We start from the raw sequence: 16365 nt of genomic DNA on the forward strand, positions 1-16365 counted from the left end.
AGAACACGTCAACAAAATGCTCGAAATCGTAGACGAACTGCGAGGAATCGGTGAAGAAATAAAGGACAGTCACATTGCAGCGCTCTTACTAAGCGGCTTACCAAAAAGCTATGAAAATCTCATTACAGCTTTAGAAGCACGCCCAGAAGAAGAACTAACGCTGGAATATGTAAAAACGAAACTCATCGACGAATGCCTGAGAAGAAAAGAAGTAACGTGAGCAGAAGAAACGACTGCCTTCAAAACGAATTTTAACACGAAATTCAAGCATTTAAATCGACGAAGATGCAATTATTGCAAAAAAATAGGACACTTAGAAAAAGAGTGCAGATTCTTAAATAACTACAAAGAAAAAGATAAAAACGAAAGTAACTCATTTTTCAAGAATGAAAAGCAAACGAATAAAGGAAATTATGGAAATAAACAGAAAACTAAAGTTGCTGTAAACGAGGATACACATGAAGATGAAAACAAAAATAAGAATCATGAGAAGACTGAGAATTACACGTTCGAAGTCACCAGAGAAAGAAAATCTCAAAACTCAAACTGGTCAGTTGACTCAGGTGCTACTTGTCATATGATCGATAACATAAACTTTTTCACCAAATTGGATAGAAGCAAAACTGAGCAGATAACAATTGCTAACGGCACGCAGATGAAGTCCGAAGGTATAGGAGAAGGATACTTATACTGTACAGACGACGAAGATAACGAAATAGAAGTGAGACTCGTAGATGTTCTGTACGTTCCTGACCTAGAAGGAGGATTGATATCCGCACGAAAAATTACAAAGAAAGGATTCACAGTTGAATTTGAAGAAGATATTTGCAGAATAAAGAAGAAAAATAAAACCATAGGAATTGCTAAAGCAGAAGGAAATTTATATACCGTAGTTGAATCGCAAAGAAAAACAGCCAAAATTGCAGCCGCAGAAAGAAGAGAAAATAGTATAGATCTTTGGCACAGAAGGCTAGGACATAGAAATTATGAAGCAATCAAGAGGCTAAAGAATGATGACCTGGCAACCGGAATAAGAATTGACGGAGAAGCCAAAAAGGAAAAAGAATGCGAATGCTGTATCAGAGGAAAAATGACTGAATTGCCGTATCCCAAGCTAAACAACTATAGAGCAAAATCAGTTCTAGACTTGATACACTCAGATATTTGTGGACCAATTGGTACAACATCACTAGGAGGAAAGAAATACTTCATAACATTTATCGACGATCATTCGAGATACACAACGATCTACTTGCTAGCTACATACAAAAGATGAAGCTATCTCCAAGTTAAAACAATTTGTAACCATGACGAAGAACAAATTTGGAAAGAAGCCAAAAGTCTTAAGAACAGACAATGGAGGAGAATATACAAGCAAAGAGATTGAAGACTATCTAAAGGAAGAGGGAATCGAACATCAAACCTCCGTAGCATATTCACCGCAACAGAACGGTAGAGCAGAAAGAAAAAATCGATACTTAATGGAAATGACAAGATGCCTGCTACTCAATTCAGGACTCAAAAGAGGATTTTGGGGTGAAGCCGTAATGACAGCCACCTATCTACAAAACAGGCTACCATCAAGATCAGTTGAAAAAACACCGTATGAACTATGGAATAATAAGAAGCCGAACCTAAGCCATATCAGAGTTTTCGGCAGCACAGCTTATTGTCGAGTTCCAAAGCAGAAAAGAAGCAAACTAGACGAAAGAGCAGAAAAAGGAATTTTTGTTGGATATAGTGACCGTACTAAAGGATATAGAATTTACATGCCACATGCAAACAACGTCGTGATCAGAAGAAGCGTGATATTCAATGAAAACAAAAAAGAAGAAACGCCTCGTCAATTAAATGATCAGCATGAGGAAATAGAATGGCCTTTTAAAGAAAATAAATTGACAGAACCACGTCCAAATGATATTACAGAGGAAGTAACTGAAACAGAAGAAATTCCCCCATTACCGAGAAGATCCCACAGAACGACTAAAGGAATCCCACCAAACAGATTCTCATACATGGCTAAGAACGAAGAAATCAAAGTTCCTAAAGACTGGGAAGAACTTCAAATTTTTCCTACCAAAGAAAAGGAACTGTGGTTAAAAGCTACGAAAGAAGAAATGGAAGCACTGAAGAGGAACAAAACATGGGAACTAGTCGATCTTCCAAAAGGAAAGAAAGCAATTGGAAACAAATGGACATTTAAAACAAAATCCGACGCTTCAGGAAATATTATCAGATATAAAGCTGGTTTAGTAGCTAAAGGATATTGCCAAAAATTTGGGCATGACTACGACGAAACATTCGCACCAGTCATAAAATATACAACAATAAGGACTATTTTGGCAATAGCAGCTCAAAGAAAAATGCACGTAAATCACTTCGATGTAAAAACAGCTTTTCTATAGGGAGATCTGAAAGAAGATATATATATGAAGCAACCGGAAGGCTACATCTCTGCTTCAGAAGCAAATAAAGTCTGTAAACTGAATAAAAGTATCTACGGACTAAAACAGGCAGCCAGAAACTGGAATCACAAGATAGCTGAAATCCTGCGCAAACAAGGATACGTTCAAGGAAAGGCTGATCCATGTTCCTTCACACTAATCGAGAAAAACGCAAGAACTTACATAATCGTTTACGTTGATGACATATTAGTCGCGAGCGACAAGTGTGAATCAATTCAAGAAGTTGAACGAATTCTCAAAGAATATTTCGACATTCGAAATCTTGGAGAAGTGTCTACATATCTAGGAATTGAAATCGAAAGAGAAAAAGACGGAAGCTTTAAACTTCATCAAGCTAACAAGATTAATAGTATGATCGAAAAATTCGACGGAGAGTCACCAAAGAAACTAAGCTATACACCCATGACTACGAATTTTACGAAGAACCAAAACAACCAGGATGACATTTTTCCCGATAATCGGAAGTATAGGGAAGCAGTGGGAGCACTTTTATATTTAGCAACAGTATCAAGACCTGACATAGCAAATTCTGTTGGAATACTTAGCAGAAAAGTAGAAAATCCATCAACATCGGACTGGAACGGTATCATTAAAATCATACGATATTTGAGAGCTACAATTAATTACAAATTACATCTAAAATCCAATGGTGCACCAGTCATCAAAGCTTACAGTGACGCTGATTGGGCAGGAGATACCTCTGACAGAAAATCCACATCCGGATATATATTTCAAATAGGAAACAGTACGGTATCATGAGGAAGCAAGAAACAAAATTGTGTCGCCCTATCTTCGACAGAAGCCGAATACATCGCTCTAGCCTTAACATTGCAGGAGCTACAATGGATTAGACAACTGATGGGAGATTTAGGTTTCGCTCAACAGGAAGCGAACATCGTATTCGAGGACAATATATCATGCATAAATCTTTCCCGAAAAGAGAAAGGAAGCAGTTACACCAAACACATCGATGTGAAATATCATTACGTATGTGATCTACAAAATCAAGGGATTGTTAAATTAATACACTGCAACAGTAAAATGATGTATGCAGACATGTTCACGAAACCTTTGCCCAGACAACAGCTAGAATTTCTATTAAAAGGAATCGGGCTTACTTTGGACAGAACAGCTCATCGAGTGGGAGATTGTGGAGCAATTAATAACGGAGGCGATGAGGCTGTACAACTCCCCCACTCACCCCCGCTAACAGTGATTGGACTTGATCCAAAAAAAAAAAAAAAAAAAAAAAAAAAAAAAAAAAAAAAAAAAAAAAACAAGGAGAAACATTCTCTCCTTGTATGACTCACTTCTCGCGTTATGCAATGGACAGTAAACAACGCTTGTAATCATCTCTAGATATTTTTTTCTTCATATACCTAATAAATATGTTATTTTGTGTTTGCTAATACAATGATCGTGTTCCTTACCTCTGCAGCTTGGATTACACTTTATTAAGGTAAGAACTTTAATTCTGTTTTATTCATCTGCTCGTCTCGATTTAGCGAAGTTGTAACAGTAAACAAAAATGAACCACGAATACCTTCAACATTATCAAGAGTTAAAGCTGTGTGACTCCATTTTTTTCTCCTACATACTGACAGATGTAAAATCAGACATCAAACTGCAATATGGATAGTACAACTTCAACTAGTAAAGCAAAAAAGCATGAAAATTTGAGTTTAAATTATCGCGAAAAGTCGAGAACAATTCATCTTAACCAGTGTTCCTCAATTTCCTGTACACGTGGCGGAGGTGGAAAATCTCGGCCAAGTACATCACAAAGGGGGGAATTCTCGCCAACAGGTTCCGTCGCCAAATCCCTTGGTGAATTGTCCCTCTTCTTTCTAGCGGCGTAGAAGACAAACTTTTGGTTTACATTATGTCTATGGAGCCTTTCCTTCTTTACATAGACTTTCTTTGGCTAAACTGATCCAAAACCAAAAGAGAGGGTTTTCTTAAGAGTCCACCAGGTCGCCTCGCCCATACGTTCTGTAACCACAGTTTCATTCCAGCTTCGTCCATCCAGCCTTTCGGATGAACATGAACAATTACATCTGTTGGAAGTTTTTCTTTCGGATAAGATTTTCTTCTGAATATGAAAAATGGCAGTAGTTTTGTGCCATCACCACAACATGTTAGAACTACCATATATCGGGTTTTTTCATAACCTGTGGTGGTTTCTATGGTTATTGATTTAGACCCTTTAATACTCACAGTCTTGTTGGATGGTACATCAAATGTGAGTGGAATTTCATGCATATTTCCTATTTGACCGAGCTCAAAAGAAGTTTGCTTGCATGCATTTATAACAAACCTATGAAATGCTAGTATTTTTGCTTTATAATCTGCTGGCATTTTCTGTGCAATAGTTGTTTTTATGCACATTGATTAGCCTTGCTGTCATGACGTGATGACCACGCATGCGCAGTTTAGCCGAACGGCCTGCAACGCCTCTCTCTCATGAGACTTACTAGAGAAGAGTAGTTAGTAGGTAGTAGCGAAGTAACGAAGGAAATGTGTTGTATGTCAGCTTAGATGCAAGAAACGAAGTGATACTTGTGTGTTCATCGTTTGTACTTATTATTTTTATTTGTGTGTTAATAAAGTTTTGTGCCGTTAAAATGGCTGTTTTATGCAACGCACACAATACGATACGTCTACGGTAGGAAGTAAATACATATCCAGAAACTACACGCCCAAGAAAAGGAAGGATATGACAGTGGTGTCAGAACAGGAGGATATGTCATTCTGCAAAGTTCACGGATAAATGCGTAAGTGAGTCTTCAGAAAGGTAAGAAATTTGTTGAATTTATTTTGTGGTAAAGTGGAATTCAAGGTTACAAAAATGGCTGAAGAGCTAACGAAATCTAAGAAAGAACGGAAAGTTATGCGTTCAGCCATTACTAAAGTAACAAATGCTATTGAATCATTAATTGCAGCCGGTAACCTTGAAGACCTTGAAGAATCACTGGAAAGTTTAAAAGTAAAAGCCATTTCTTTGAAAGCGTTAGACGAAAAAATTAAAACTTTGACTGATGTTAATGAAATTGAAACCGAAATCGAAAGTGCCTTGAAATACGAAGAAAAAATTTCGAAATGGAGCTTTAGAGGCACAAAATTATTGAAAGAAAAAAGAAATAGCAATAATTCGCTAGTTTCTAATGGTTCTTCTAATGATAGTAACAATTTATCTATTTCTGGTGTCGAGAAAAGTTCTGATTATAATGTTAAATTGCCGAAGATTATGATTGATAAATTTTATGGGAATGCTGAAATGTGGCAGACATTTTACAATTCTTTTGATACGGCAATAAATCAAAACGTAAAACTATCTAAAGTAGATAAGTTTAATTACTTGCTTAGCCTGTTAGGCGGTGCAGCTTTAAAAACAATAGAAGGCTTTTCTTTATCTCCAGAAAACTACGACGAAGCTTTTAAAATTCTCAAAGAGAGGTATGGTCGAAAAGATCTCCTTATTAATTCTTACATGCATAAACTTTTAAATTTACGGCCTGTCTGAAGTTCTAATGACATTAATTCTTTGAGGGAATTATATGATACCTGCAACGTACAAGTAAGGTCACTAAATTCGATAGGGGTCAAGACCGAATCGTATGGAAAGTTACTATACCCTTTGTTAATGAAATGCATACCTCAGGATATAACGCTTGATTTTGCTCGTCAAAACGCAGATGAGGAAACTTTTAATGTCGACAACCTCATGAAATTTCTAAAACGGGAAATTGAAAGTCGCGAACGAACTTCATTAAATCTATTTTATTCTAAGAGTCACGCTAATTCTCTTGGAAGGCATTCACAACCAAATGAAAAGCGAAACAACTTCCACACTCGGAATTCATTCAACGCCAACAAATTTGGTGCCAGCTATTCCCCTAATGTAAGCAAAATTGCAGTTATTCGAACTTTCCCTTGCTTATTTTCCGAAAGCGAAAATCATGCTTCGGAAAAATGCGTTATGTCTCCGGAAGAAAGGAAAAAGAGTTTAAGGGCTTCTAATCGGTGCTTTCTTTGTTTCGAAAGGAATTGTAGAATAAAAAATTGCCCTTCTCAATTAAAATGTTCAAAATGTAATTCTAAGTATCATAATATATTGTTGCATGAAGATAAGGAAAGGGTTCTTAAAGAAGAAATTAAGAATAATTCTAACGCCGTAACTGCAAAGATTTCTTCTAAATATTTTACTGCGAATCAAGAGGTTAAAGAATTAATAGATGATTTGCCAACCGTTAAACTTATATGTGACGGTAAATTAATTAATGCAGTAGCAGATACAGGCACGCAATTGACCATTGTCAAGACCGATATTGTACCAGAAAAATACCGTACGCCACATGGAAGTGTTATCCTCACGTCAGCTTTCGGGCAAGCTTTAAAGGCTCCTCTCATTAACCTACCTTTAGTAATATATTCTGAAAATGATAAATTTATGTCACCTATTTTTATAACATGTGCAATGGTGGATAAGTTATGTAATGATTTACTCTTGTCGTTAAGTGCTTTTAATGAGTTAAGGGGAGATGATAAAAGAAAGTTTAATTTTGAATGTAAAAATGTGAACATTGCTAATGATAGTTTCGGTGAAATGCCTTTTCATGAAACTGAAAATTTTGACGAAATACTTAACCATGATAGGGAAAACCTAATGAATGAAATATGTAATGAAACTGTTAAGAAGATAATAGAATGTTGTGCTCTTGTATATGAAGATAAAGGTAAGGATGATTCCAAAGGTAGCACGGGACATGATCAATGTGCTTCGGATTCAGAACTGTTTCGAGTGCAACAAATGAATGACCCATCTTTAGAAACATGCTGGCAAAATGTTAAGAACGGAAGTAATAACTTTATTGCTATTGACAACTTTTTGTATCATAAAGATAAAGTTCTAGGAGAAAGAGTTTACCAGTTAGTCATTCCTAAAGAAAGAAGAAAACAAATTTTGGACTTAGCTCATTCTAGCTTGTGGGGAAGTCACCTGCGAACCAAGAAGACAGCTGAACGTTTGAGATATTCATTATATTGGCCTGAAATCAAGAAAGATGTAAATGAATACTGCAGTGCTTGTACTTCTTGTCAACTTCAAGCGAAAAAGCGTCCCTTTGATGAAGTTCCGATTACGCCAGTAACACGTCCTAAAGAACCATTCCAGGTAATTAATGTGGATATCCTAGGACCTGTAGAGCCAAGCTGTAGAGGTTACAAATATGTTCTGTGTGCTGTTGATCAATGTACAAGGTGGCCCAAAGCGGTGCCATTGAAGAATTTGAATGCCAAAGCAACATGCGATGCATTGTTGCAAATCTTTTCACGCACCGGAATTCCTCAAATTGTTGCTTCAGATCAAGGAACTAATTTTACTGCTTCGTTGACCCAAGAGTTTTTGAAAAGGATCGGATCGTCCCCAAGGTTCTCGACTCTTTATCATCCAAGTTCAAATGGCCTGGTAGAAAGATTTAATGCTGTTTTAAAGGGAATGATACATCATACCGTTAGAGAACATTCGAAAGATTGGGAGAAACATTTACTTTGGGCCTACCGAGAAGTTCCTAATGCTACGACTGGTGTTAGTCCGTTCCAAATGCTTTATGGAAGACATCCTAATGGCCCGTTGTCTATTTTGAAATCGTCATGGACTAATGAAACTCCTGTTCCTCATGGACAGTTAAGTTCAGTTACCGATTATCTGAATGATTTGAAGACGAAATTGGAAAAAGCTGCTGAATACGCAGGACTTACAGATGTTGGAAAGCAACAAACTTATGCATTCTACCGTAACCGAAAGACTCGTCATAAAGAATTCAAGGAAGGTGACAGGGTTATACTAGTTTTAATCCCTGATAGCCAAAACAAAGTTTATGCCAGATGGACGGGACCTGCTACGATCATCAAAAAGCATACTGATTATAGTTACATAGTACAAATGCCTGACAATTCATCGAAGCACGTTCACGCAAACAAGATACGAGAGTTCAATACCGCTGTGAATAATGTCGGTGTGATATATGATACAGATATTGATTTCGGCGAAGTTGAAAACGCTCCAAGAATTGTTCCACGGAAAGCAAAAGAACACTATTCTAATGAGGAATGTGATTTTACACACCTTGAACCGCATAAGAAGAAAGAACTTATGGAAATTTTAAGAAGGCATAAGAACCGAAGAACTGGTATTCCGAAAATCGCCAATGTGGGAGAACACAGCATCAAACTGAAACCTGGAAGTATGCCAAGGAAGCAGAAACCGTATCGAATACCTGAAGTTCTAAGAAATGAAGCTGATCGTCAAATAGATAAGCTTTTGCAGCTAAAGCTAATCGTTGAATCAGAAAGTGAATATGTGCATCCAGTAATTTATGCGTTAACAAAATGGAACAGTAACATTATGTGTAGACAAAAAGACCATACTGAGTTTATTGATGACGTGACTTAAAATGACATGATTATATTTCCCAGTGAGTGAAGCATGACTGATGTTATGAACTATGAACTATAAGACATTTTGACTGTTTAGTTTGATTTTTTTTTTAGCTAAAATGCTAATTTTTTTTCTAACGTTAGGTAATGTGTTTAAAGATTTAGCTAGGGTTTGCTAAAGTATTATGTTTAATGTTAATGATTGATTTGTATTGTCTCGTTTATATGATAACTGCTTATATGATTATGATTATGTGAAGGATTTAAGTTTGAAATGTTAATTGAATGTTACATCTTTTTAAATGAATAGGATTACTGAACTTATGTTGAAGTAATTTTAATTTAAAATGGTAAGAATTGGTTAATTAAGTTCGAAAATTTCATGAATGTTATTTTATTTTGTTTCAAGAAATGTTTATATATGTGGATTTGACAGGTCATTGAAAGACGCAATCAAATCTTTTCGAGGGGAGGTGTCATGACGTGATGACCACGCATGCACAGTTTAGCCAAACGGCCTGCAACGCCTCTCTCTCATGAGACTTACTAGAGAAGAGTAGTTAGTAGGTAGTAGCGAAGTAACGAAGGAAATGTGTTGTATGTCAGCTTAGATGCAAGAAACGAAGTGATACTTGTGTGTTCATTGTTTGTACTTATTATTTTTATTTGTGTGTTAATAAAGTTTTGTGCCGTTAAAATGGCTGTTTTATGCAACGCACACAATACGATACGTCTACGGTAGGAAGTAAATACATATCCAGAAACTACACGCCCAAGAAAAGGAAGGATATGACACTTGCCTTTTCATGAACCTGTAGCACCAGCCCTCAGACCCTGAAAAGTTCTGATTCCCATGTTTTTCTGCAAATTCTTTGGCCTCATTGGTTATCATTTTGGTTGAAACATCCCAGGTTTCCTCTTATCTATCACCCACATTTTTATGGCACTTTCAAGTTCAGGCCAAGATGGAGCTGGGCATCGAAGGTTCTGTTTTTGTTTTTTAGCAGTCTTCAGCTGATCTTCCTGCAGTCGCCAAGTACGTATCCTTTTTTCAGTAGGTGGTGGACTGAAATGCCTTGCTGCTGCTCTGTTTCCATGCACTTTGGCGTAGTTTAATACCCCTAGTTTATACTGAATTGTATAGCTTAATCTCTTGTTTCCTGTAGTCATATTTTCCAGGTTATATTTTTTAAACAGATAGTTTTAAGCACCGATGCCGACACGTTTATACAGAGTAGCACCGATACCGACACGTCTGTCGGCTGAGTCAAAGAAAGTCTATGTAAAGAAGGAAAAACTCCATATACGTAACGTGACCATCGAACCTGTTCAAACTTCGATACCAGCTTCAAGCTTTGCCGACAGATATAGCTTTTTGGCGACAGATATTTCACGCATTCGCAAAATAATTATGGCAGATGTAGAAAAAGTTATGCGTGTCTAGACCTCTATCCGGGCTAAAAATAGCATTCAGTATTGAAAGTTAACCTATGTCCTTCACATATAAGACACAGGTAACTAGGAGACGCAGGTTTAGGAAAAAAAGTGCGTCTTATATGCCGTCAAATACGGTAATCAATAAACATAGTATATTAAAAAGCACATATAAAGACATGCTAATATTATTATGTATTAAAAATATATATAACAATTTCAATTAAATTATTTTTACTTACACAAAATAGTTTCCTACTTGTGCATATATATTACTTTTTTAACCTAAATATGGAGCTTGAAAATCATATGCTGAAAAAACTAGGGTGAGGAATGTACAAGGGGCAGAAATACATTTTCAATGAATAGCTATATATAAAAGCACGTTTATATCAAGATCATTCTTAAAATCTTTAGCAGTTTTTATTACTACATCTTTTTTAAGATTATAAATTGTTAATCTATAAATTATCTTCTATCTAAGTTTACATTTTCAGGAAAATAAGTAACCAAAAATATTTTAAAAATTTTATTAAAAAATTCAAATTTAGTTTTTTTTTTTTTTTTTCTTTAAGAGGGAATACATTTGGAATTCTCATAAAAAAACTAATTTAAAAATACTCAAGGGGAAACAGATATTGAACACAGAAATTTGAGTCGTAATGAAAGTTGCTAAGCTGCCCAAAACAGAAACATAGAAATTCCAATAAACTAAAATAATTTTCAATTCATCTCAAAAGAACTTCTGCATCCTATTAGGAGATTTACCTATGACCAATAATTCACAACATTCTAAACAGTTTTTTAAATTGGAAGCTCACAGTTACTTTTGGATATTATGAGAAATCTTTTGACATAAAATGATGTCTGGAATGCGTCATTTATTAGTAATGCCAAAACAGATTTTGATGTGTCCCAAACCTCACAAAATTGTTGTTAGTTTTAAGTAAAATTCTTTCTTCCCCCCTTTTTTTACCCTATTCTTCCCCTCCCTCATGATACACTTTAATAATTTTAATAAAATTTTCAATAGTAGAAAATTAGTCTAACAGTAAATTAATCTGTATCTTTAAGCATATCAACTCTGAATTTTAGTCAAGGATTTAATTTTACATTATGTGCAAATTGCATTTTCTTTTTATAATTTATTAATTTTCACTATAAAATTCCTGCCAACATCATTCACAGAAAAACAAACATAAATGTAATAAAAATTACATTGCAAATACTTTTCTTAAATACAATCTGTATTACCTCTTTTGTGTGATCTGAATAAAATTTAAAACATAAAGGAGAAATTCTGAAGTTTATTTTACATAAATTGTTCTTAATGTGTTTTGTACACAGTCAGAATTCACTGATATCATTAGCAATACAATATATTATTATTTAGAACTGAAGACCTTTTAGATATTATGCCACTGGTTGTCCTGCTCTCCAATACTTTAAAAATTTTACTGTTATTCTGAATTTCAGTGCATACGACTAAATACCCAGCATTAAAAATTTGTCTAGGCATACATAAAACATACACACACACACACACACACACACACACACACACACAAAAAAAAAAAAAAAAAAGAATCAAGTATATTAAAATAAAATAAATGAGTCAGATAGCGAAAATATTCACACAAAATCTAAAACTACTGCAGTAGAATGGAGATGATTCAAAACAATATCCATCTTTTTTTGTAAGAAACAAACTCCATTCCCTTCCTTCAGAAATCGGCTTGACCATATTGTTGCTGATGATGTTGATGTATTTAATTATGGCAAAGCACACGAGGGCTATCTGCCTAAAGGGAGGGATGCCTTTCGTGGAGGACTTTCTAAGGGAAACTGGCTCGTATACACGTTACACATGGGGAAAACCACGAAAACGCCCATGCAGCCAGCCCGTTCGCGGGATTCGAACCTCAGACCGAACTACCAGTGTTCAGCGTCTTTACCGCTCGGCCGCTGGTGGGCGACCATATTGTTGCATGCGTACGGGTTCATTATGAAATGAATGCACAAGTCCGATAAAAAAAAAATGAACAAAAATTTATTATTATCACAACAAAAATGCTTAAATTTTGTCAAATTATCACGCAGTATTACAATATCTCACAGTAGTTTTCTTTTAACTACTCAAATGTCCAATAGAACGTAATTCAAAACAGCTAAAGAACGCTAATCCGCGAATTCGCTACAATCAACAACAGTAGTTTTCTAAACAACAACAAACTAAGCAACTACTACAAACTGAGATGTTTTCCTCCTTTTATAAGATTTTAAAATCACGCGCTAGAATTTTCCAGTACTTTCTCGAAATCAAAAAGAGATATTTATTTATTTAATGCACACGCTCTTGTATTTTCAATTTTCCGGCTTAGCTTTCTTTTAATATTCGTCACGCGCTGCACTGCGCGAGAAATAAAACCATTTAATTTATAATTGAACTAACATTAGCTTTTTAAATACCAAATTCGTAACAATATTATCACTCTTTATATGCTCAGGAATTCTGGAAGAACTAAGAAATGGAAGTCAAATCAGTCTTTGAAGAATAGTGGTAGCCTTTTTTTAACCCAGAAATCTACATTTTCTTGGCATACATACCACAATAATAATACCACTTTATACTTGTCTTATAGTCCTAAAGTGTTAAGTTTAAGGTATGAAAGTAAACTTAGAAATGGCTCAGAGAGTAAGATTTTAAATCTGTAAGGATTATGGCTTTAGTGAATCCTTGCTAACTAATGTGCAACTGTTAAAGGGAGGGGAAAAAAGTCTCAATCCCATGTCAAAATGAGTGGTGTTATATTCAACAGGTACACAGAATGAAAATAAATCATTAAAAATGTCTGCCCTAGCTCCATGATATCTGCTGAATGAGCTGTTTGAACATGTACAGGATTCCGTGCCAGTGTGGTTTAATTTACATTGGTCAAACTAAGAGAGACTTAAAATTTTACGTTAAGGAAGATGAGGCATATGTTAGAAAAAAGGAAAAACAGAAGTCTTCTGTTGCCCAACATTGTTGGTCCGAAAATCGCACTTTCAATTTTTCTGCTGCCAAAATTATTCAAAAAAAAAAATCTTCCATTGGTGAACTGGATTTTCTAGAGGCATTTCACATTCAAAATAATCTTTCTGTTCTACTTAATGACTCTAATTCCAATCTATCTTTGCCTTCAGGCCTTTAAAGAAATTATAATTTAGTTCTGGTTTCTTCAACAGATGGCACCAGTAGCTTGACTCCTGTCCAGGCTTTCTTCTCTTATCTAATCACTATATCTTATCTCGTTCATTTGTGCTTTTTTAGCTGAGGATGATGTTCGGTAAAACCATCGAAACCAGTGCAGTGAAAATTTTAAAATATAACGCTGATTTTTGTTGTTTGACTTCTAAATTAATACTTTTTTGACGTGTTATTATACCTTAATAATTCAATCATTTTTAAAGCAGCAAATGCGTAATTTACCAATATATATATATATATATATATATATATATATATATAAAACAGATTTGGAGGTATTGGTGGCTGTGGCCAACTAGGACTTTTGAACCTCTGAGATTAGTTTAGTTTAAGAATAAAGAAAACTGAACTCCTGAGCAGAGTAAATTTTGCCAAGCAAGGTAATAATTACAATTTTGAAAAACTAATTTTGGTCTAGAAAACATCTTGTGCAATATGCTGCAAAAAAATAAGTAAAATATAAAAAAATGTAGTAAGCTCGCCTAAAAGTTACCAAGAGCTGCTGCTCCAAAAAGTTCAACATGTTTAAAAAAAATTAATACATATGAAAATCAAGCCATTAAACATGTAAAACATTAAAAAAAAAAAAAAAACAGAATCAGATAAAAAGGTAAGCGGAAAATGGTAAATTAGCCCAACTCGACTTCCAAACTGGCTTTTCAAGGGAAATTTAATTTATTTGAACTTCGAATCAAGCTAACCCCATTATGTGTTTCGCCGAAACAGACAATTGAAACTTTTTTGCTACAAAAATTTTTTTAAATTTAGACAAAGTGTCTTGGAAATTTTAATAGTCTCAATTCTCTTTTCCAATTTCCCGACGCGTCCGCACAAAATGACACATTAAGGTGTTAAAATATGTTAAACTATACCTAAACATCTTAAATCTATCTCTATATATATATATATACTTTTGGTGCAGCCAATTGCAACCAAAAAGGGAGGTGCACAACTGCATATTATAGCAGCCTTAGATACAAAATTTCAACATTCTGAGGCTACTCGTTTTTGAGTTATGCGAGATACATATATATGTACAGACGGCACAAAAAATCTCTTCTGAATTTAAATTTAAATCACTTTTATAATTCCATTTAAGGGAAAAGAGTCCTTTATTCTGTCCTTACGTACAGATGTTATGCAAAAACTTCATTAAATTGCATTCAACAGCGGTCAAAATGGATATTTTCGTTGAAATATGATACCCAGAATTTTTTTGTGATTACAATACAGTCTTTACTTCGTAAGGAAGTTAAAAAGTAATTTTTTTGGAAAACAAAATATTGGATATGGAGATTTATTTAGTTTGCATTATCAAATCATCTGCAAAATAGTTTTAATGAGTGTAAATGGCATTACACGAGCTTCAAACAATTCTTTGTTGTTAGAGAATTTTGTATGTTATTTAGCAATTTACGCTCTCTGAGAAAGCAGATAGGTATCTTATGTATGGGGCTGCAAACTATAATGGAAGAGAGGCATTAAGGTTGTACTATGAATGTTGCCTCAATAGAACAAAGCCAGATCACAAAATTTTTCCACGTTTACACCGCCAGGTTGGTGAAAATGGTTCATTTCACATCACGAGACCATTTGCTGGTTGTTCAAAACATGTACCAGTTCTAGAAATGGAAGAATGCAATCTGAGAGAAGTAGAAGATAATCCAAATACTAGCACAAGGTTGACTACATAAACTAGTAGTCAACCTTGTGCTAGTGTTTGGATTATCTAGTCACAGTGTTTGGATAAACTAGCCTTAGTAAAGACACCATGTGGAAAAACTTGCATGAGGAAAGACTTTTTTTAATAAAACTCAACAGAATTTCATACCACTCACAAAGCACTGAATGCAGCTGATTATTCTCGGTGTGTAGATTTCTGCTGTTGATTCCACCTTTATGTGATACAGTTTTTAATTTCGAAAATTCTCCATGCACAGGCCACTTCTAACCCACATGCTTTCCAGGAGCGGCTCTTCATTAATATGTGGGCAGGTATTGTGAATGATTTCCTTATTTGCTCCTACTTGCTACCACACTGCATCAACAGCACGATGTATTGAATCTTTCTGGAAGAGGTATCAGCAGAATTACTTGATAGTGTTCTAGTTGCTATTCCAAATGCCACGTGGTTCCAGTCCATTTCTGCAATAATGTGTGTAATTACCTCAATGCCAGGCCTCAATGGATTAGACGAGGTGCACTAGTCACTTGGTCTGCAGATTTATCAAGTACAGGATTTTTTCTTATGGGAGCACCTCAAGGTATTCATCAACGAAACACCAATTGACTATGATGAGGACCCCATTGCAAAATTTTCAGTCACTGCTACAACTGTTCGTGAAACACTTGGCATCTTCAAAAGCGTATGGTAATCACTTGCTAGACGTTACCAGGCCTGTATCAATGTTGTGATGGGATATTTGAGCACTTACTAAATAGTATGTAAATAAAGAGCTTTTGTTTATTTCCTCAGCATTTCCTGTTTCGTTTCTGACCCCACATTGCTACACAAAAAATCTTTCTTTATATGTATTTTACCTATTCAAAGCTTGGCCCATGCATTTAGGGACATGCTGTATGTGTAAGAGATGCATTTTTAAGAAGAAATTTATTATTATTATTTTTTTTTTAAGAAAAAGAGAGAAAAAAAGAACCACATACCCAGAAAAGTCAGGGGCAGATTCTGTGACATATACATGAAATCTTTTCTTTGCAGAATAAGCTTCAAGTAAAGTTTGGTATATAACTTTTGAATGCGAATGTATTAAAACTTTC

The 16365-nt window shown here is 35.0% G+C and overlaps 1 protein-coding gene across 2 annotated transcripts in view; it reads right to left on the reverse strand.

Moving 5' to 3' along the window:
• eIF2Balpha (eukaryotic translation initiation factor 2B subunit alpha) overlaps positions 1–16365 on the reverse strand; it is a 47786-nt gene that overhangs the window by 15941 nt on the left and 15480 nt on the right. For both annotated transcript variants that reach the window (XR_015041098.1, XM_085816529.1), the window contains exon 6: positions 16252–16364. Coding sequence is in view for 1 of the 2 variants with exons in the window: in XM_085816529.1 (XP_085672655.1) it covers positions 16252–16364 (113 nt within the window). In the remaining variant the exon portion in view is untranslated. The remainder of the gene's footprint in view (positions 1–16251; position 16365) is intronic.

Source organism: Stegodyphus dumicola, chromosome 5 (assembly GCF_044657685.1).
Source record: "Stegodyphus dumicola isolate Sdum_Otavi_A_Nest chromosome 5, ASM4465768v1".
Taxonomy (NCBI): Eukaryota; Metazoa; Arthropoda; class Arachnida; order Araneae; family Eresidae; genus Stegodyphus; species Stegodyphus dumicola.